This window comes from Garra rufa, chromosome 4 (genome assembly GCF_049309525.1).
Source record: "Garra rufa chromosome 4, GarRuf1.0, whole genome shotgun sequence".
Classification (NCBI taxonomy): domain Eukaryota; kingdom Metazoa; phylum Chordata; class Actinopteri; order Cypriniformes; family Cyprinidae; genus Garra; species Garra rufa.
Window position 1 is genome coordinate 19,041,993 of NC_133364.1, and position 21,941 is coordinate 19,063,933.

General features: G+C 38.5%; 1 protein-coding gene across 2 annotated transcripts; it reads left to right on the plus strand.

Annotated features, from left to right (window-relative positions):
• The first annotated feature begins 299 nt into the window (after positions 1–299).
• Positions 300–18,133, plus strand: nup37 (nucleoporin 37). Of its 2 annotated transcripts, none has more exons than XM_073838834.1 (10): positions 300–413; positions 1,226–1,402; positions 3,749–3,873; positions 5,220–5,292; positions 8,587–8,681; positions 14,486–14,576; positions 14,670–14,851; positions 17,616–17,666; positions 17,764–17,857; positions 17,943–18,133. In XM_073838834.1, the coding sequence occupies exons 2-10, from the start codon at positions 1,247–1,249 to the stop codon at positions 18,054–18,056; spliced, it is 981 nt and encodes a 326-aa protein (XP_073694935.1). In that variant the 5' UTR covers positions 300–413; positions 1,226–1,246; the 3' UTR covers positions 18,057–18,133. The 2 variants fall into 2 exon arrangements, with proteins under 2 accessions (XP_073694935.1, XP_073694934.1); XM_073838833.1 differs by having other exon boundaries at positions 301–413; positions 1,195–1,402.
• Positions 18,134–21,941: the final 3,808 nt, after the last annotated feature.

A 21,941-nucleotide genomic window follows, 5' to 3' on the forward strand; every position in this document is an offset into this window, starting at 1 on the left:
AGAAGATGAAAAAGTACCCAGCAATCTCCAAATATGTTGCTTCCGGGGTAAAATTAAACATTTTAAATACATTTGAGAAGTGCATCAATGCGTTTATTTTTGTTTCGCTTTGTTTCTAATGCCAAAGAAGATTCACTTTTTTATTATTATTTAACACTTGCTTAGAAAATACAAATGTAAGAAAAACATGCCAGAAGGTTCAAGGATGGCCAAATAATATAAGCAAGCAGATTGACGCTTTTCTGATATTTCTTTGTGCTAGCGTCATGATTACGTCACTAACCTGGAAGTAAACAAACGCGATCACGTGATTAGAAAGCGCGCTGAGAACGAGCACCGCATGAGTTTTTTTGAATGCACCAGAACTATCTTTCTCGGCCAGACGATCAACCAAGTTCATAAAATTATCTCAGGTTTGTCATATAAAGCTTTCATACTTATTGACTCGCTGCAGAGCAGCCTGCTGTCTCTAAGTGTAGTTCATTTTAACTTCGACAGTGTAATGAAAGTATGGAGACTGTAGAGAGACATATAACGTGTTATATATCTATTATTATCACAACATATGTGAGGTACAGTAGAGATTAGGTTCTAGGGTTTATTTAGTTTTTATGAATAAAATGTACATTTGGTAAATGTTGTAAACTTTATTAACTAAAGCAATGTCTGGACAGCACACGTCTGTGACCCTGGTCCACAAAGCCAGTCATTTTTTCCATCTAAAATCTGAATAAATAAGCTTTCCATTGATGTATGGTTGTTAGGATAGTACAATATTTGGCTGAGATAAATCTGGAATTTGAGGGTGCAAAGAAATCAAAGTATTTGGAAAATCACCTTTAAAGTTGTCCAAATTAAGTTAACTAATCAAAATATACTAATAGACTAATCACAAATTATGTTTTGATATATTTATGGTAGGAAATGTACAAAATATCTTGGAACATGATCTTAATATCATAATGATTTTTGGCTTAAAAGAAAAAAAGATAATTTTGACCCATATGATGTATTGTTGGCTATAGCTACAAATATCCCTGTGCTACTTATGACTGGTTTTGTGGTCCAGGGTCAGATTCTATTACATCATATTAGATTATACTTCTTGCACTTTTTTGTTAAATTATAGCATTTTCCTCCAATAAAATGCATTTTTGTATTAACTTGTGTCTTTCCATGCTACTCATAATTTAGAGTGGAATGTAACTCCATTTCATCTTGTCAGCAAAGATTCATTTGATGGAAGATGCCAGATGAAACAGTTCGCTCTGCAAGCTACACAGTGCCCTGTGAGGACTATGTTCATGTAGTGGAGTTCAGTCCATTTGAATGTGGCTCACCTGCGTCTCTTCTGGCGTATGGAGGAAACCAGTATGTGGTCGTGGGCGCTTGTCGTTTTAAGGTAAGTACAGTTACCCCCCAGACTGATAAGTCAAGAGTGCTAACCTTCTGGAGATGTGCCTCACTGCAGGGTTACAGTCCTGCTTCAATACACCTGTTTAACCATGGTATTTGTAGTAAAACTGTGGTTAACAAATGGTAATTGATGCACCAAAAACTTAATTACTGCACTTTTACTACAATAAAACCACGGCTAATTTTTAAAGGGATAGTTCACCCAAAAATGAAAATTGCCATTAATTACTCACCCTCTTGTGATTGCAAACCCATTCTAAATACCTTCTTTCATCGGAACATGAAGAACAAGATATTTTTAATGAAATCTGAGACTTTTCTGACCCTACATAGACAGCAACGCAACATGTTCAAGGCCTAGAAAGCTAGTAAGGACATTGTTATAGCAGTTCATGTGACATCTGTGGTGCGACCTTAATTTTATAAAATTTTGTGAATACTATTTGTACGTCAAAAAAACTAAAATAACGACTTTATTCAACAATTTCTTCTCTTCCGTGTCAGTCTTTGACGCACGTTCAAACAAGGCAAACAAGGTATGCATGAATGCATGTCGAAGACTGACGCTGAAGAGAAGAAATTGTTGAATAAAGTCGTTATTTTTGTTTTCTTTGAGCACAAAAAGTATTTTGTAGCCTCATAAAATTGAAGTTGAACCACTGATGCCACATAGACTATTTTAACATTGTCCTTACTACCTTTCTGGGCCTTGAATGTGTCAGTTGTGTTGCTGTCTATGCAGGGTCAGAAAGCTCTCTATGTTCTGAAGATAAACAAAGGTCGTACGAGTTTGGAACGACATGAGCGTGAGTAATTAATGACAGAATTTTCATTTTTGGATGAACTATACCTTTCAGGTATTAAATTGAAGGTCAAGTCTTTTGGGGAGTTTATGGGAATTAAAAGATATAGCATTGTAAACTACAATTTCTGTAATAATAGCCTGTCTGGGAAATTCATGCATTCAGAAAATGTACACAGTGGCTAATCCAAATATACATCCTTACTATATAGCAGACAAAAAACTGAGTAGTATGTCCAAATTTACAGTATTCATAAAACGGTAGGCAAAAAGTACCTGGATGACTGACTACTTCTGACGAGATTCTGAAGTGCACATCCAATAGACACTTTACTATCACATGAGGCCACAGGAGAGGATTTGTAAATGGCAATAAAGTGATGCTCCAAATTGCATTCATGCTACATACATATGTGACCCTGGACCAAAAAAAGTCATAAGGGTCTATTTTTATAAATTGAAATAAATAAGCTTTCCATTGATATATGGTTTGATAGGACAATATTTGGCCGAGATACAGCTATTTGTAATCTGAAGATGCAAAAAAATTATTGAGAAAATCACCTTTAACCCTTGTGCGACCTTTTGGACATTTTTGTCCATTTCATTTTTGTTTTTTGTTATAAGTAATGCCAGCTGCATAAATTTTGGCTCAGGTGTTTATTTTTATTGAAATTTTAGTATTTCACCCTCATTTCCTAGAAAAAATACTCACACTAAGGACCTTAAGGACAAAAATGTCCACATTGAAACCCATTAAAACTGCAATTTTTTAACCCAGGGCCATTTGACTATAAAATGATGCAATATTTGCTAATAGGCATTCATTCTATCGGCAAGGCTTCAAATTTTACATTTTTACCATTTTTTACTAGATTGTGCAAATTTGGCATATACATTTTTCAAAAAAATTATGCTTAGCATTTAGTAGATGGAAATTAACTATTGAAAATTAATGAATGTTTGGTATCTATGGATAGAACAGATGCTAGTTAAAAAATCAACATCAGTGAAAGTGGGAAACAAATATTAATAAATCATATTTTTATGACAGTTTTTGAACATGGACATTTGGCCTATGTGTACTATGTGTAACTTTTTTTTTAAACGCACAAGGGTTAAATGTCCAAATGAAGTCCTTCGATTCTAAATTAAGTTTTGATATATTTAGGGTAGGAAATTTACTAAACATATTCATGGAACATGATCTTAATCCTAATGATTTTTGGCATAAAAGAGAAATCGATAATTTTGAACCATGCAATGTATTGTTGGCTATTGCTACAAATATACCTGTGCGACTTATGACTGGTTTTGTGATCAAGGGTCACATATTTGAATGATATAATACCTTCTTAGAAAGTGTGCGATTTTGGACACAGCCTATGTACGTAGTATCCATTGTACACAAATATAAATCTATCTGTAAGACAAAACACCAGGATGGTTGCTATTCAACAGATCTTCTCCAGTCTGCATGTCAGCATTTGAATGAAGATATCCACAGTGTAGTGATTTGTATTTGTGCAGGAGGAAGACACAGAGGTCGAGGATGTAGAGTTCACCTCTTTGCAAGTGTTCTTGCATGGAGTACGCGTAGATGCTATCGCATGGAGCCCTGAAACCCGTCTGGACAAGCTCCCTCCGGTCATCAGGTACGGCTTTGAGTGTGTGCTGCTTTTTTACATAGGGGAGAAACCAAATCAAACTGATGGATTATAATGTGACTTTGTGTGTGTAATATAAGATGTGAAATTATGATGATGTATGGAAAGAGCACAGATCTCGATGCCAGACAACATACAGTTCTTCATCTATGACCGGGTTCCTTCCTTTCATTAAAGGCTCAGACACAGTATATGATAATTGATTTATTTTACCGCACAAATTCTGGTATTCTTTTAAATGTTAGATAAATACGCCTTTTCTGTATTGCACTATTGAATTTCCCGTCCTAATTGATGTCTGAGTCAATTGGGATATTTGAGAGTTGAGAGATTTTACCACACACGCACAAACATACTCATTTTTGTTCAAACAAATGTGCTTTCTCAGAATATGCTTTTATCACTGAGAGACCCATTTTCCAGGGATCGATTCATTACCGAGATTTGTATGTTCATGTCAGGCAGTGGAAAGTGTCTGTCACAGCTGTAGCTTGATCTGGTTTGTATCAAGAGTCTAATAAGATGTTGTCAGTCTGACATGTCCTTCGTTAAGCTGCGAACTTGGGAGGGTTCTGCTCCCAGTAGGGAAGTTTCCTGTAGGTTTAGCAGCATGGGAAGGGCAGAGTTATTTCCTGGCCATGCTGTGGTCAGGGCGGAAGGTGTAGCGTGCTAAACTGTGTGCGCTGCCCTTTATTTGTGTTTATTTTCTTCTTCACTGTAGGTGTACCTCTTGGGAACGGAGTACTAGAGATCTTATTAAGGTTTCCTGCGCAAGTGGGTTGACATAGAGTCAGAGGTTATTGACAGGTTGACTCGTTGCCTGCTGGTACTGCCGGCATGTAAATGATTGGTACCGTTGTGATGTTACGCCATCTGCCCAACAGTCTAGCCAAAGACAACTTGCAAATGAACTTGTTGATAGAACTATGTGATGGTAATCAGACCTTTCGTGGCAAGAACTTGTGTGATTTTTATTTTATGTGTTATAAGATGGAAGACGATTTTGTGTCTGTGTGTGGTATGGTAATATAAAAATGTGCGTGCGACTCTCTAACTAAAAGTGTTTTTCTTGTCAGAGGTGAGTTAGTGTAATTGTGTGAATAATTGCTGCTGCTGATTAGTGGCAGAGCTGTTTTATTAGGTTTGGTTGGATTTTGAACAGACAAATGTGAAAATGGCGTGATGAAATTCTGACTTTGGTTGTTTGTCTTTAACATTTGTAATCTCTCCAGTGTTTTATCTTCTGGACTGTGGTTTGTTACACACCCACGTGCATGATGGTGACTAAATGCAGTGTATTATTTTATCCTTTGTTTTTTTTTTGGTCATTTTAGGTTTTGCACCGCAGCGGCTGACAGAAAAATTAGGCTGTGGACATCTGAACTTCAAAACAGTTGTGATGTTAAGGTAGCTCTCTCTTTTCCTGTATTCTCACAATATATTTGCTATGATTTTGCTGGTGATAAATAAATATCAAAATGATTTTAATATGCTTTTAATATCAAAGCTATATAAATATCAAAATGATTTTAATATGCTTTTAATTGGCTGTTAAAAATGCTGGAGGAAAATTCAGTGAATCAGTTCAAACTGTCTGAAAACAATTCAACTGATGTTCGATTGAACTATCCATGAGCACCATCACTTTAAAAAGGTTCATGAATATTGTCAAAGGGCCTCATTCATGAAACTATAGAAGGTAAATTCAGAGTAATTTGTGTGTAAAACAGACCGAAAACTTATCTTCCAATTTAAGGTTGCTTCATAAACATCAGATTTGATAGTTAAACGTGTGTTAATGAATTCCAATCATTCATAAATAGGGTGCAAGTGCACGCACATTCACAATTAGCATAATCCCAGCCTATTAATGACAACTATGTAAATTATGTGTCCAGGATCGCAGAGGAATATTCTGGACTCCCTTCTCAGTTTTGGATCCTCCAATATATTGCATAAATGCAAAAACAACTAATAGGCCAAATGCCTAACAATGAATATTCAGTTATCGTATGTCCACCAAAGTGTTTTTAGCCAGATAAAAAAATGCCAGGTGCTCTTCTAAAAACAGCTGGTGGTGCTTGAGAATGTAGTCGGTGTTGTCCCGCCCCTTTTTCATTGATTGGATGGCTGGGCAGGGGCATGTTTATGATATGGGGCGCAAATTTGGGTTGGGTTGGGTGGTTGGTTGGAAATCGCGTTCAGGGGGGTTTCCCTGTGGAAATGTCCCCACAATAACAGTCCAGTGTGTAAAACTCTTGAACGATAATTATTATTAATTTTACATTTTGTAGTAATAAAAAATAGACCTAGGTAAACAATGTAGAATATGCACATAAAATAGCAATGCATATATGTGACCCTGGACCACAAAACCAGTCATAAGTGTAAATTTGTCGAAATTGAGATTCTTACGTCACCTGAAAGCTGAGTAAATAAGCTTTCCATTGATATATTGTTTGTTAAAATAGGACAATGTTTGTCTGAGATACAACTATTTGAAAACCTAGAATCTAAGGGTGCAAAAAATCTAAATATTGAGAAAATCACCTTTAAAGTTGTCCAAATGAAGTTCTTAGAAATGCATATTACTAATCAAAAGTCAAGTTTTGATATATTCATGGTAGAAAATTTACAAAATATCTTCATGGAACATGATCTTTAATTAATATGCTAATGATTTTTGGCATAAAAGAAAAATCGATAGTTTTGACCCATACAATGTATTTTTGGCTATTGCTACAAATATACCTGTGCTACTTAAGACTGGTTTTGTGGTCCAGGGTCACATATAATAGCAATGAACAAAACTGTTAAAATACATTATGTATTATAAACAATAGAGCTAACGTACATTACGCATTGTAACAAATGACTGCAGAGGGTGCCAATGCCCTGACTATAGTTTTTACACTTTACTGCGTGATCTAATGCTTGTTCAATACTGACTAAATAACATTTAAGTCAAATCTCTACTTAATCTTTAATATTTGACAATTTCTTCAGTCACTGTAATTTCTTGAAAATGTGTACATCATAATTGTAAACTCAGAGCAAGGGTTTATTTTGAAATAACAATGAACAGTTAGCATATCGAGAAAGATATTGATGCATTCTCCTGTGTTTGCATAGATTTAAAGGTGCCATAGAATGGAAAACTGTATTTACCTTGGCATAGTTGAATAATAACAGTTCTGTACATGGAAATTACATACTGTGAGCCTCACACACCACTGTTTCCTCCTCCTTATGTAAATCTTGTGTGTGCAAAAGAACACTAAAAAGAGGCAAATCTCAACATAACACCGACTGTGATGTTATAGTTGGGATCATTCATAGTTACGCCCCCAACATTTGCATATACCAGCCCATGTTCCGGGCAAGCTGGACCTGCACGCCCAAATCATCAGACGTCCTGCAGGTATTGTTAAGAAACAAGCAAGGGCAATAGTGAAAATGGCAGATCATGGAAAAAATGTTATGTTCCAGGCTGTGCAGGAGATGTGATGTGCAGGGATGGGTTGGTGTCTGTGTTCATGTAAAATGTGTGGCAAGTACTGCCACTGTAGTATACACAGAGCACATGTGATCGCAGATCTTGAAAGTGAAAGTAAAAAGTGATTGTGCATTCAAAATAAGTTTCAATGCCCTGCATATTAATAGCGGCTCCCTGAGTTTATATACAGTATAATTACCCAACGATATAATTGCAAAAGTATTGAAATATTTTTCCCCATGTGTTTCCTTCCTGCTGTGTGAGCTACTGAAATGACCCTCACATTGAAACAAGCAATCAAAGCAGAGCTCAACATTATTATTCATGACCCTTCCAAATAAGGTAATAACATACCACTTCCTATGTGGGACAAATCCTAAGGTTGTAAATGGACATGGACCATTTCTGGAGAATTTAAAATTTAAAATATTGTATCAATGTATTCTATGCCACCTTTAATAATGCGTAGTGATCAAATAATGCGGTTCATCGACTCTCGTCTATGGAATGCGCCACTTCCTTTATTTTACTGGTTGCTGATTTTTTAAATTGAGCACTCGAAATGAATCAAAGAATCATGACAGTCCTACATCTTTGTTTCCAGGCAGAACATTAAAGAACGCGACACACACATCTCCCGTAAATTCTGTATAATTTAACCAATCCGATGACGTCTTCGAAACTCCTGAAGTGTTTTGTGTGCCGTATGCATCAGATGTTCAATCAACGGTCTGTGGGAGTGACGTCTGAAGCTGAGACTTACCCAGTTTTTACGTTGAACACTTACCAACTCTCAGCTACAAAAAAATGAGAACAAACAAACTTGTAAAATATTATTATGGCAGCGCATCATAATTCAGTGTCGTCAGTTTGCCAAAAAGAACACAGAACGTTTTACGCTCCATTTACACGTGGTAAGCAGCAGGTGTGCATTTCTTTTGTACCAACTAACATTTTAAGAAATCAGAACATTTTCATTCATTTGAAAGTTTGCGTCAGAGCGGTTTTACAAACGATTTACACATAAATTCGTTCTGCTCATGTTTCATGAATGAGGCCCAAAAAGCTGAAAAATATCAAGATATAATATCAGGTGTAGCCTTATTGTACACCCACTTGTACAGTAACGTTTCTTTTTGTCCTTGGCTGATTTATTCAGCGTATGAACGTTGTATTTGATTTCTATAATTTCTTGTGTTGCCTAGGTGATTGAAGGCCACACCAGCTACATCAATCATCTAGTGTTTGATCCTGCAGGAGGAAAGCGAATAGCCTCTGTCAGCGATGACCACACTTGCAGGTTAGTTGCCCTGCAGTCCGAAAGTATGAGTGTGAGAAAGTGAAATACGCGTGTGTGTGTGTGTGAGCGCGTTCTGTTCTCTGTTAATGATGCAGAAAGTCTTGACCAAATTTCCACACTGAAACTCGACACTAAACACAACACGGCTCGCCGTTGCTCTGCGTAAGCGTCAACCGCCACTTGCTTGCAGAGTTTTTCTAAGTAATTGGTTAAACGTGGAAATCCAATCAGCAGCCGTGGCTTTTCCTCTCCACGGCCACAGTTAACGAGCTCCTCGAATGTGGCCCCACCAATCAGCCACTGAGGTAAGTGCGGTTTCCTGGCAGTCAGAGGTAATGTAAGAGAGCGCTCCTGGAGTCTCGGGTCTTCCCTTTTGCGTCAGAACCGTGTAACTGACACACCTGGATGTTGCAGCGCTGTGGCCTGCCACAACTCAATGGCCTGGCCTTTCTCTTCCCAGCTTGCAAACCCTAATGCTTCAAGGTGGACGAGCACCAAGACGGTAGTTTTCCTTATAGACATCCAAAATTTAGCTATTGGATCCTTTCCATGAGAATTTTATGATATACGTCTTAAAGTTTGGAAGGTGTAACTATGTTTTCTCAACATGATCAGGTGCTTTTGCCATTTCTGTATCCCTTTCTTGATATTAACCATCATGTTTTAAATCATTCCACATCTGCGCTGGGATGTTTTGAGGATCTGTTTCGAATCCAGTGCATTTCCGCCAGTGTCAGCATGTGAACTAATGTCAGCACTGACCCATTGCGCTGCAATAATGTTTTCATACACTCATCATCTGGGTGGTGCAACATTGAGAATAGGAGTGCGCTGGGTCCATGGCTCTACTCACAGCTGTTTTATTGATGTTGGTGGAACTTCAGCCTGTAATTAAAGGAGGAATCACAGATCTTTATCATAGTCAGGGGTGAGACCGTTTCAAGTTTGCAGCTTCTGCAATAATGGGCTTCTCTGCTGGAGCCTGGATGTGCTGAAACCCCTTTTGTGTAATCCCTAACACCCCAAAGACTGGCCCAGTTAGAAGCAGCCTATTATTTTGATTAAGTAATAACCATCTCTTATGAATAAATCATGGCCCACCCGACAGCACAGTAAGGTGCAAACCACTGCAGTTACCATATATTGCAAATCCTCAATTGCCAGCTCAAATGAGAAATTTGATATCATGATTTGAGATTGTGGTCGTGCTCATAAGGAAAACAGCCAAATGTTACCCAGACTGCCCGCCAAGACCATAGTTTACACATGCCCATTAGTATTTGGATACAGATAGCTGATATACGTAGCTTTGGTCGGTAGATTCTGTGTCAGAGATAGTGTATTTGGTGGGAGAGCAGAGGGGCCACTGAAGGGATCGAAGCAGGAAACATCCGCCATAAGCCTCAGTCTCCCTCTCCCGTGGAGCCAGAGAAAACAGTAGAGCGCTCCATCTGCAGAAAGATTTAAATTCTGTCATGTTGGGAAAATATGGGACGCAGGAGGAACAGCGAGGTGGAACAAGAGCAAGATCAGGTTAGTGTTAGAGAAAGAGAATGAACCTTTTCCAGTCAGGCCACACAAACTGAGATTTTGATACAAATGTGGCTCTCAGCTGGAACGTTTATGCATGTGTGACACACCTTCCCTGTTGAGAAAAACACCTGTTTTGGTCAGCAGCATATGTTGAGGATGCTGGTCTGCAGCATGGGGTCTCTACTAGTCTTCTTAACTTGCAGCATCCGTTAGCAGACAAATTGAAATTCATGCTGTTCTCTTCAGCAGGGTTGTTCCTCCACATAGGTATTTAAATTTTATCATGCCTGCCTTTTAAGATATCGCCACTGAGGGTTTGATCAACCGCCTCAATCATGGCATCCCCTTGATTTCAAACTGCTTCAGATCTTCTCTAGTGTTACGTAATTTTGTGTGTGTGCCAGGGAAAGACTGCAACCTGTTTCCTTTGAAGATCAGAGCAGGTTTTTGCTATATTAGTGTTGCAGGCCTCAGTGCCACCTACAGATTACTTTAGGCAGTGCAGGTCACACAAGGAAATGCTGAGTTGACAGAGTTCACGTTAGGAGAATGAGGCATACATGCATTTCCACAGGAAGACAGGTAAAGGGAGAATTGTTTTTTCGTGCCAACAGTTCTTTAGGACAGAACAGGGGTTTGACCCAAAATAGAACTACAAAAGTTACTTATTTGAACATGGGTAGCAACTCCACCTGATACACAAATTAATCCTGATTCCCCTGGAGGACCACTTTACAGATAGTTGGTGTTGGAACAGGCTGGAGTTTTCATCCATTCTGAATTATAATAGAGTTGGGTTCTCATGCTAAACATGACCAAGGTCTCAAAAAACGAGTTGGACGCATGACAAAGTGTTTCTGTGCCAAAGACGCTCCTTTAGGGTTCATAAAAGTTTCAGAAAGTTTTTTTTGCGTATGGTCCCATGTTCGAAATTCTTTGTCCTGGAAGAGCGCATACACTTCAACCAGAGAAAGATTAAAACCCTGAGCAAAGTTGGAGCAAAACTCTGCAGGACACAGGCCCTCCAGGACTGAGTTTGGACACCCCTGCTGTAGTCAAGATTAACATGAGATTGGCAGAGATTGTGTGTGTTGTGTCCACTTTAAGCTCCGTAGGAAGATGTTCTTCCAGGAGCAGGACTGGTCAACCCGGCAGTAGAGTTTGCCCTTACTATGCTGCTAAACTGCTGAAAAAAAAATCAAAGATCTTCAAAATTCTTTCTTAGAAGGATAATTTTTAAACTGTCTTAGAATTCACTAACACAAGGTCCCTTGGAAGGCGGCAAAATGTTACTGCTAACTTTTTGGAACTGCCTTCCAAAGGCACATATGACGCCTTGAAAGGTTGTCCACATAACCTTTAGAGCAGGGATGCCCAAACTTGGTCCTGGAGGGCCGGTGTCCTGCAAAGTTTAGCCCCAACCCGATTAGACACACCTGAACCAGCTAATCAGGTGCTTACCAGGTATACTAAACTCTGCAGGACATCGGCCCTCCAGGAGCTTTAGAGGTACAACAGCTTGTCACTGGGGCCGTACCCTTGAAGGGACACCTCAGTGCCTTCTTTACTTCTAAAGGGTGCATATTACTACCTTAGAATATGTACCTCTTGTGCTCTTATAGTACCACTATGAACTAGCTCACTAGGTTTTGAAATCAAGCTATATTCATTCTATAAAGTGAGTCTGGTGACGATAGCTGTTTTCGGGTGGGTTTCGTCCACCTCACATCTGTTTTTGTTTGAGGTTTTAAACTTTTTATTCTCTTCATGATTGATAAATTATACTAGACCACAAAAAAGTGTCATTTTGGCTGCCTAAAGCACCTGAATGTAAACAAAACCACTAACACTGTTGGTTTAAACAGGTCAGGTCAGATCTGTTATTCACACAATGTCTTTCAAGGAATTAGTCCCTGACCCGGTTACCACCATAAATGTTTGTTTCAACAGTGCTTAACTCAATTTCAGCATTTCTCACCCCTGCCCCATCGGAAAAATCACATCGCATGCTCAGGTCAGCTTCCCGCTTGTGCAGTGTGGGAAAACACAGACAAGCCAGACAGACCCTCCCCTTGTTTTTTCGCTTAGATCTTTCATGACTTCAAACACTTCCCTCTCTTTCAACTCATATTGTGCGTGGCTGCTGCATATTATTCCACGATGCTGCGTCAATCGTTGAAGATCCTTACGCAGTTGCAGTAGCACATTGTCTGTGATGCTTCCCACTGTGTTTGTGTGCTTAGTGTCTTAATCCTCATTTGGCTTTGTCAGGGTTGTAGAGCGCTAACTTTTCACCCTCTTGAATACCCTGGTGGTTGTCAAGGCTGGCGGTTTTGGTTTTGCGTGCAATTGAACTCTTGTTTGGCCAGGGGTTCTGAGTAAAGGGGTTTTAACCATGTTTGTGTGGTGTGGTCTGAAACCTCACTCATGCTCAGCAAAGGAGCTTGATCAGAGCAGAGATGCCCCAGACAAGAGGAGACAGTTCAGGAGTTCCTGGCAAACGCTGGACAGAGCTTACAAAGACCCTCGTCTGGGAGCTGTTGAGGATGGGGCATGTCCTCCAAGTACCGCCCAGCTGAAGATATTAATCTACCCAACTGCACGGTTGACATTCAGACAGGCTTTGGAGTGCTTTTGGCATTCATTTGCTGAAGACTTCTCAATGACCTCATCAACCAAGCGGTTGTGCGTCTTTCCTATTAATGGAGGGCTTTTTTCCCCCCTGTTCTTCTCTTCCCCCACACTTTCCCAGAAAACCTCCACATTTTCAACTCATTTGAGAGAACTTGTGGTTCTCTTCACTCGGGCCTCAGTGATGTGGTAAACCCAAGATCTGATCTCTAGTGAAACCATCCAGAATCTGATCTCCAGTCTTCTCCATCCAAATGATTTATTGCATCTGCTTGCAGGCCTCTTGCTGTATCTGTACTTGCCTTAGCGTGCCTTTACAAATTTCCTCAAGGCCAAATTTGGATTGAAAGTCTTGCTCATAGGAAAAAAAAAGCTGAGAGGTCAGCTGCAGGCAAGGGTTCCTGTAGTTCATCTGGTAGATTGCAGAGTTCCCTTAATGCTAGTGTATCACCACTGTCTTCTAGGGCTGTGGCAATAATGGATCAATTCTGAGATTTTCTGAATGCATCACAATTCTCTGTGAAATTGATTCTGAGCTTAGTATTTAACAGCAGATGGCGCTCTAAACACACGCTCAAATGCTCACGAAGAAGATCGCTGATTTGGTCGACTGTGCATTCAGCCAAGTCATGTGATTGCACCTGTGAAAACAGGCCACTGTGAACACCCTTGTAATTCGCATCAAACTTTTTGAACATTATGAATGATTATTTTAGGTTTAAGTGTGTGTAAGGAATTGAATGCAAGCAGAGGATGGCTATTTCTAAAGCATGCAATGCCATCTGCTGTTAAAAACGAAGCTCGGAATCGATGCAGAATGATTTCTTGATTCGCGATGCATCGATTTATTTTCCCAGCCCTACTGTCTTCTCATTTATAGCTTGAAATCTGTATCTATTTAAGCTCTATTCAAAACTCTGTAGTGTTCAGTCATCCTGTTGTTTCATTTTAGGTTAGTGGTTTATGATTTTCATTGGCAAGAAGATATTTTAAGTTTTTTAGACTTCCTTCCGTGTGCCTAATTGAGTTCTTCTAAGGATTATGCTGCTTTTGATTAGTGTCCTGTTTCTGACACTGCTTTTTTTAGCAACCAACTCATTTGATTTTTACTTTCAGACTTTCTCTGTCTGTCTGTCTGTGTGTGTGTGTGTGTGTGTGTGTGTGTGTGTGTGTGTGTGTGTGTGTGTGTGTGTGTGTGTGTGTGTGTGTGTGTGTGTGTGTGTGTGTGTGTGTGTGTGTGTGTGTGTGTGTTTTAAATGGTAAGAACACATGGGGACAGGGTTGACGTAATAACCCATTATTTTTTTCCTGTTGCTGGCTCATTTGCTCTGTCACCATGACCTCCAACTTTATTTACAACCACTTTTAATTTGGATTAAATTGTGAATTTCTTAACACTGGAAGCTAATATGGGGAAAAGAACATCCACACAGTTAAGTGCATGTCTTGATTCAATCCCTATAAGTTTCAGAGACTTTATTCCTGTTTATGATGTAAAATTAACCTACACAGTGTTTTGATCAAGTACTTGGCCAAGTACTCTTTTGGCCATCATGCAGGATAGATGTTGGGATTAACATTTGCTGAGCATTTTATATTGTATTTAACGGAAGATTATATTGTTTCTTACCTTTTTAAAGAGTGTGGGACCTTGATGGTAATGAAACCATTTCATTCAGACTGCGTTCCCCTGGTATAAGTGTCTGTTGGCACCCTGATGACAACTGTAAGGTCAGTAACAAAACTCTGACAGAACTAATGGTCATATAGGATGTACATTTCAATTCAAACTATCGATGTGATACATATATTTGTTTAATACAGTTGATGGTGGCAGAGAAGAAAGGCACTATACGGTTCTATGACCTTCTTACACAACACGCCATTCTGTCTCTGGACAGCGGGCAGGTGCCGCTCATGTCAGCTGACTGGTGTCTCACAAACACTATTAAGGTTGGAGCTGTGGTGGCCAACGATTGGGTGATCTGGGACATTACCCGCTCCAGGTAAACACAACTTTGTCTCTGTGGTCGAAATTCGTGGTGCATTATGTTTGTGCAGAAAGTTGCTTTTAAAGGGGTCATGACATAGTTATGATATTATTTTAATATGTTTCTTGAGGTTTACTTATGTTAATAAGTTATTTGCACACAAAAAAAAACGAATTTGTGGAAAAATTATTATTTTCAACCCTCATTCTGACCTTCTGTCTAAAACAACCTGTTTTAAGAGGCTTGTCAGTGAATGGCCAATGTTATGATTGGCTAACATCATTGCATAATAAACAATATCAACGCCCTTTTGCTATTGCATGTGAGTGTTTTGACAACATAATCAAAATAAAATTGTCATTTGTCATTATGAAATCATTTACTTACCGTTTGTGATGCAGCTGCAGCCAGATCTAGTATGGCTTCTTCTTTCAACAAATGTTTCTTTGTGAACTCTACATGACACTGTGCCTCGTTTACAAAACAAAATCCTCAGACTTTAGCTTTGAGAAAAAAATGTCTAAAAGCTTAAAATGCTTCGAGAATAAAGTCGAAATGCTTCGAGAATAAAGTCGAAATGCCTCGAGAATAAAGTCAAAATGCCTCTAGAATAAAGTCCAGATGTCGTGAGAATAAAGTCCAAATGTCTCAAGAATAAAGTCCAAAAAGTAGAAATGCTTCAAAAATAAAGTCAAAATGCCTCTAGAATAATGTCCATATGTCGTGAGAATGAAGTCCAAATGTCTCGAGAATAAAGTCCAAAAAGTAGAAATGAATTAAGTCGAAACGCTTCGAGGATAGTCGAAATGTTTTTACAATAAAGTTCAAATGTCTTGAGAATAAAGTCCAAAGGCTTCGAGAATAAAGTTGAAATGCTTCAAAAATAAAGTCGAAATGCTTCAAGAATAGTCTAAATGCTTCGAGAATAAAGTTGAAATGCTTCAAAAATAAAGTCAAAATGCTTCAAGAATAGTCTAAATGCTTCGAGAATAAAGTTGAAATGCTTTGAGAATAAAGTCGAAAAAAAAGAATGAAGTCGAAACGCTTTGAGGATAGTCGAAATGCTTCAAGAATTAAGTCTAAAAGCTTTGAGAATAAAGTTGAAATGCTACGAGAATAAAAGTCGTAATGCTTTGAGAATAAAGTCGTAATGCTTTGAGTATAAAGTCGAAATGCTTCAAGAATAAAGTCTGAGAAGAAATGTCTGCTGTGTCCAATCTTTCATTTCTCACATGCATTTAAATAAAAACAAAAAAATTCTAAAAGTTGAAGTGGACTCCAACTCGTTAACATGTTATATTGTTGTCTCTTCTGAGGTATATAAGTGACTATTCCAAAGCTGTTTTATTTACGGTATAATACAGTAAATAACTGGATATAATATTTACTGTGTTGTATTCAATATTTGTAGCACACCAGTCACAATTTACAAATACAAAATTATAAATTATAAATGAGTTTTACCTCTTTATTTTAAAGTTTATAGCATGATATAAATGTGAAGGAACATCAGAAGGAATGCAAAAAAACAGTATAGCCTAATTTAATGAAACCAGTGTCTCATTGTAATCGGAAAGATGACTGATTCACATGCCGCTTAAACTGAGGCGAATACAGCGATCTGTCATGCCACATTAAAGGAGTAGTTCACTTTCAGAACAAGAATTTAGAGATTATGTACTCACCCCCTTGTCATCCAAGATGTTCATGTCTTTTCTTTCTTCTTTCTTATATACTTTTTAATCTCAAACGCTCGTCTTGCCGAGCATTTGAGGTTAAAAAGTATATAAATTGTAATTTTTTTTTTAAGAAAATAACCCATAATTTTGCTAGATAAGACCCTTTTTTCTTGGCTATGATCATTCAGAGCCCTTTGAAGCTGCATTTTGGAAGTTCAAACAATCCTGAAATGTTTTACTCAAAAAACGTAATTTCCTTATGATTAAAGAAAGAAAGACATGAACATCTTGGATGACAAGGGGTGAGTACATTATCTGTAATTTTTAGTTTTGAAAGTGAACTACTCCTTTAAAGAGCATGAAAAACACATTATTGTAATAAAATATTGTTTGTATTTCACTATTAAACTGACAGATTTTGAAAGACTTTGGAATATTTTCTGGTGCTCCCAAATCCGGGCCATTTGCATGCGCAATAGGCTAGAATCACTTTAATCTCATAATTGCTACAAATGAATTATTGTAATTTTGACTTTATTCTCAAAACATTTAGACTTTATTCTCGTAATTTTGACTTTATTCTCAGAATATTTTGACTCTATTCTCAAAATATTTTGACTGTATTCTCATAATTTTGTCTTTATTGTTGAAATGTTTAGACTTTATTTTGTAATTTTGACATTATTCTCAAGATATTCCAATTTTATTCTTGTAATTTCAGCTTTTAAAATATAAAGACTTTAATCTTGTTTTCTTAGATTTTTTTTTTTTAACATGCCACTGAAAGATTAAGGGAAATTTGGTTTCTCATGTCAATGACCCATTAAAGCAGAACTGTTGTGCGGTCAACATGACCCAGGCACATTTTGTCTCCCCTGTTCCACTTAATTTTATCTTTCTGGGAATCAAGAATTCATCCATAATGTGCAAAACACATCTGTTTCGTACAGAATCAAGCCTTAAAGCCTTAAAAGTCTAACATGAACTCCTCCACACTAAATCACCATTACAACATTCAAAAGTGCGGTTTTGTTGACCATGACGTAAAGTTGGAGAGAATTAAACTGTCGGTAAATGACACTGATGTGTTTTGCCTGTAGTTATCCACTTGAGAAAAGACCAGCTCATGTTGACAAGGCAAGACATTTCAGGTATTTTTATTTTTATTTTATTTTTTTATACTAATGATCAGATAATTCATTAATTTATTTGCTGGACTCCATTCATGACTATGCCTCTCTTCTACAGATGGTCAAGGGCAAATGAGAATCTTTTCGCTACTACAGGCTATCCGGGAAAAATCAACAGTCAGTTACTGGTGCATCATCTTGGCCATCCACAGGTTTGTAAAATTTCCTGTTTGAGTTTCAAACAGATTTGTGTTTTGCATCTACCTCAAGTTTTACGGTGTACAATTGTCATTGCAGCCTGTGATGATTGGTTCTGCAGCTGTGGGGGCTGGTCTAAGCTGGCATAGAACCCTGCCTCTGTGTGTTATCGGTGGGGACCGAAAGCTGTTTTTCTGGATGACAGAGATGTAACCTGGACAGAAGTCAACTGGAGAGTGTTTCTGTTTTCCTTTTTCAATAAATAAAGTCATATTTTTCATGCACTGTCACTGTACGTACTCCACTGTGTCTTATTTTATAGGTCACTTGGGTTAGAACTCAGACTAACAATTGTGGGAAACAAGACTCTCTTTCTCTCTCCCCAGTTTTTCCCTCTTTCTGCAAAGCATTGTATCAGTGTTTTTGGTGTGGTGTTCTGCCAAGCTGGCTTAAAGTTGAGCCAAAGGTCGCCAAACGGCAGGAGCTGGCAGTTTTCATTGCACAACGCTTGAGCGTGAGACAAAAAACTGTACAGGTGCTCATATAGACCGTTTCATTGACTCCGCCAGGATAATAATCTGCAGTCCCATTCCTAACGCTACAGGGGAACTTCCTTCGCTCGACCGTGACGCATGTGTGGTGGGGGAGACGGACGCAATGCTATTCGTGCTTCAACAGTTGAACCCTGAAGATGAAGACAAGCATGGGAAACTGAAGTGCAAGAAGAACACAAGACGGCGTGAGCTGTGTTTTTTTCCAAGAAAAGCACAGGAGACTCTATAAAGGGGGAACAAGGGTCCTCTCAGGTCAATTGTGCTATGTTTGGGCAGGAAGATGTGAGGCCAAAAGGTACAACAGTTGGATCAATGACAAATTGTTTAAAACACATGCTTTAAGTTTTAATTATTAATTCATAAATCATTACATTTTTGCAGAGTCACCTCACAGGACAAGTGGACAAGTTGAAGAGTCCCAAGAGAAGATTTCTTGCAGTTCCTGAGACTTTTGCATGTGCTCCTTGTGTAACAGTAGGGCGTATTGTGCCTGGGTGTAAAGGTGAGACTGAAACGGGTGCACAGAAAAAGGGGGGAGAATTGAACCTACACTCTTTCAAGCCCGAAAGACAAGCCTGTATGATTCTTGGAGCCCATAAGCACACCGCCATCCGCAATCATAACATGCTACTGCTCTCCTGGTCTGCTGGCTTTGTTTGAATAAGTTCAGTGTGGTCTGAAACGAGGCTTTGGTAGCACTGAACGTGGCTGGTGCTGGACCAGCTGCATATAGCTTGGAGAAATCAATGTCAGCCTCTTCCACATACTCTCACACAAGGGACACTATTCCAAAGGATACAATAACTTTCTGAGAGAGCATTGAGAAATTCCTGAAAGGACTTTGAGGGAATATGACCACCTTCCCAAAATCTACTTTCAATGATCAATATTTGGTTAGGCACGATTTTAACCCAAGACTGCCATCTGGTGGCTTGATTGCATTTAGAAGTTGGGGGGTGTGCCAGAGTTCTGTGAATATATGCCTTTTAGTTCATGATTAGAGTATACATCATATAGGAAGAATATGGTGGTTTTTATTTGGAACGTTTCAGTCATCCGGTGTCAGCCAACGCTTATGCATTTCTTCCAGCAGATGCTCTCTGTCACGATGAAGAAAGACTATGCAAGCCTTCCTTCAAAGGCCTAATGCCTTAAGCCTCCAAAGTTGGCGAGTAGTTTTAATGACTTAAAAAAAAACATCATGATCAAAGCAGCTCCAACCAGGTTGAGAGCTTCCGCACAGCTTAGAGGCCTAATCCTATTCACTATTTAAGACAAAGCGAAAAGAACAAAAGGAAGGAGTGCACTTTTTGATTCCAGGAGATAATGTATTTTCATGAGGGCTCTCCTGGATAAGTAGAAGTCTTCTAAGGACCAAGACTTGTGCTTGCACTTTCTTTCACAGTACAACCAGTGGCTGAAAAGTGGTTATACAGTGATGTAGACCTATGGTAAAGTTTTAAACAACCCTTTTTCCGGTTCTTCGTAATGATTTTGGTTCTGTAGCATTTTAATAATGATGCTTTTAGTACTTTAAATGGACAGTTCACCCAAAAATGAAAATTCTATCATTAATGTCTCACCCTCATGTCGTTCCAAACCCGTAATACCTTTGTTCATCTTCGGAACACAAATTAAGATTTTTTTATTAAATCCAAGAGCTTTCTGATCCTGGATAGGCAGCAATGTAACTACCATGTTTAAGGCCCAGAAAGAACATTGTTAAAATTGCCTAGCTTTACTTAATTTGAACCAGAATATACAGACAATGAACTAAGAGAGATGACATTGGTTCTTGCGTCAGCGTCGTGTTACTCTTGTGAACCCGTGTTGAAGACTGACGGTCATTATTTTTGTGTTCTTTGCACACAAAAGTATTCTCGTGGCTTTATAACATTATGGATGAACCGCTGATCTTTTTTAAATGATGTCCTTACCACCTTTCTGGGCCTTGAATGTGTCTATGCAGGGTGAGAAATCTCATGAAATTTCACCAGAAATATCTTAATTTGTGTCCCGAAGATGAACAAACTCTTAAGGGTTTGAAACAACATGAGGGTAATTAATTAAAGAATTTTTATATTTTTGGGTGAACTATCCGTTTAAGAAATAAATACTTGCAGTAAGTACCTTACAGTCGACACAAAATGAAAACGTATTATCTACTTTGTAAATTAATTTATTTGTAATTTTTATTCAAATTTTTACAACTCGACAGACTTCAGTCATCGCTTAAACCCCTTTCCTCCACAATTGATTGCAAGCTCACATCTTTGAGTTCCCCAAATGGTTTTAAGACAGGCTTTTTAATGACTATTTAATATTTTTTAAAAACAATACTTAAAAAAACTCACACTATGTCATTCGGAGTGGTGCTATAGCCTGATTATGAGTATTTTAAAATGCAACTTTCTCTGATTACAAGTACTTAATTTTTAGAATCTGATTATGCAATCCAGATTACAAATCAGTTACTACCCAGCTCTGGGATAGAGCCTGGCTGTCTATGGAGGGTCAGAAAGCTCTTGGATTTCTTAAAATATATTTTAATTTGTGTTCTAAAGATGAACAACATGAGGGTGAGTAATTAATGACAGAATTGTCATTTTTGGCTTTATAAATTCTTGTTCAAAATCAATTCCCCTATGTAGAAAATAAAAGTGATTTTCACTTCCGGAACCCAATTGTAGCTTTCCACAATGGCCACAATACCAAAGGGAAATGCTTACGTTCTGATGACGTGACAAGTGTTTAGAATTTGTGGCTAGAATTTCAGAGGAACCGTCAGTGGTTATCATATTGCCATGGCAACACACGTTTGTTTTTAACTTGGTAGTTTCTTATCCAAGCTATGGTTTTCAGAGGGATTTGTGGGTTAGGTTGAGCGCCATGTAAAATGAGATACGAGAGACGATTAAGTGTTTGAATTTGGTTTATGAAAGCAGATGTCTGCTCTTCTCCTCTCTCCCACATTTATTACATTATTTGCCTGACGAACGAACTCTCTGATTCGTTATTTCAGCGCGTTCAAGGCAAACAAAGGCCAGCCAGCTGATAGAACCTCATTTACCCCTCAACTCGACGAATTCCAGCACAGAGTGACCTGGTTGCTCACTTTGTGGTTTCGCCTAGAGGATTGTTTGGCCTGTGCTGGGGCCAATAGGGAGGAATATGCTGTGACCTGGTAGCCTAATCTTTTAGGATGAATGGAACAGTTGCGTCGTTGTTCCTACACCACTGTAGTGCAACCACAAGCTGTCAATCTGTTAAAAGTAGGGCTAATCCACTAAACGGTCTCTTTTCCTGCTGGAGCCAAAGCAGGAAAGATGATTCGTTTATGATGCATTTAAGCAATATTATACTAGCAAGAATATTAGCATGGCTGGCATTAGGCCGTGGCCACAAGGTGACAGGTGATCACAGCAGCAGCACAATTACGAGCGAGTTATTTCTTTTATATAAGACTATATAAAGACACACTGTGTATTTTTGCTATGCCAGCGAAAATAGCTCCAGACGAATCCCTGGATAAATTTAGCTGTTG

Excerpts from the sequence above, each read along its gene's own strand:
- nup37 (XM_073838834.1), top strand. The coding sequence starts at position 1,247 with ATGCCAGATGAAACAGTTCGCTCTGCAAGCTACACAGTGCCCTGTGAG. Across the intron at positions 3,874-5,219 it reads AAGCTCCCTCCGGTCATCAG|GTTTTGCACCGCAGCGGCTG; the intron begins GTACGGCTTTGA and ends TGGTCATTTTAG. Across the intron at positions 14,577-14,669 it reads ACCCTGATGACAACTGTAAG|TTGATGGTGGCAGAGAAGAA; the intron begins GTCAGTAACAAA and ends TGTTTAATACAG.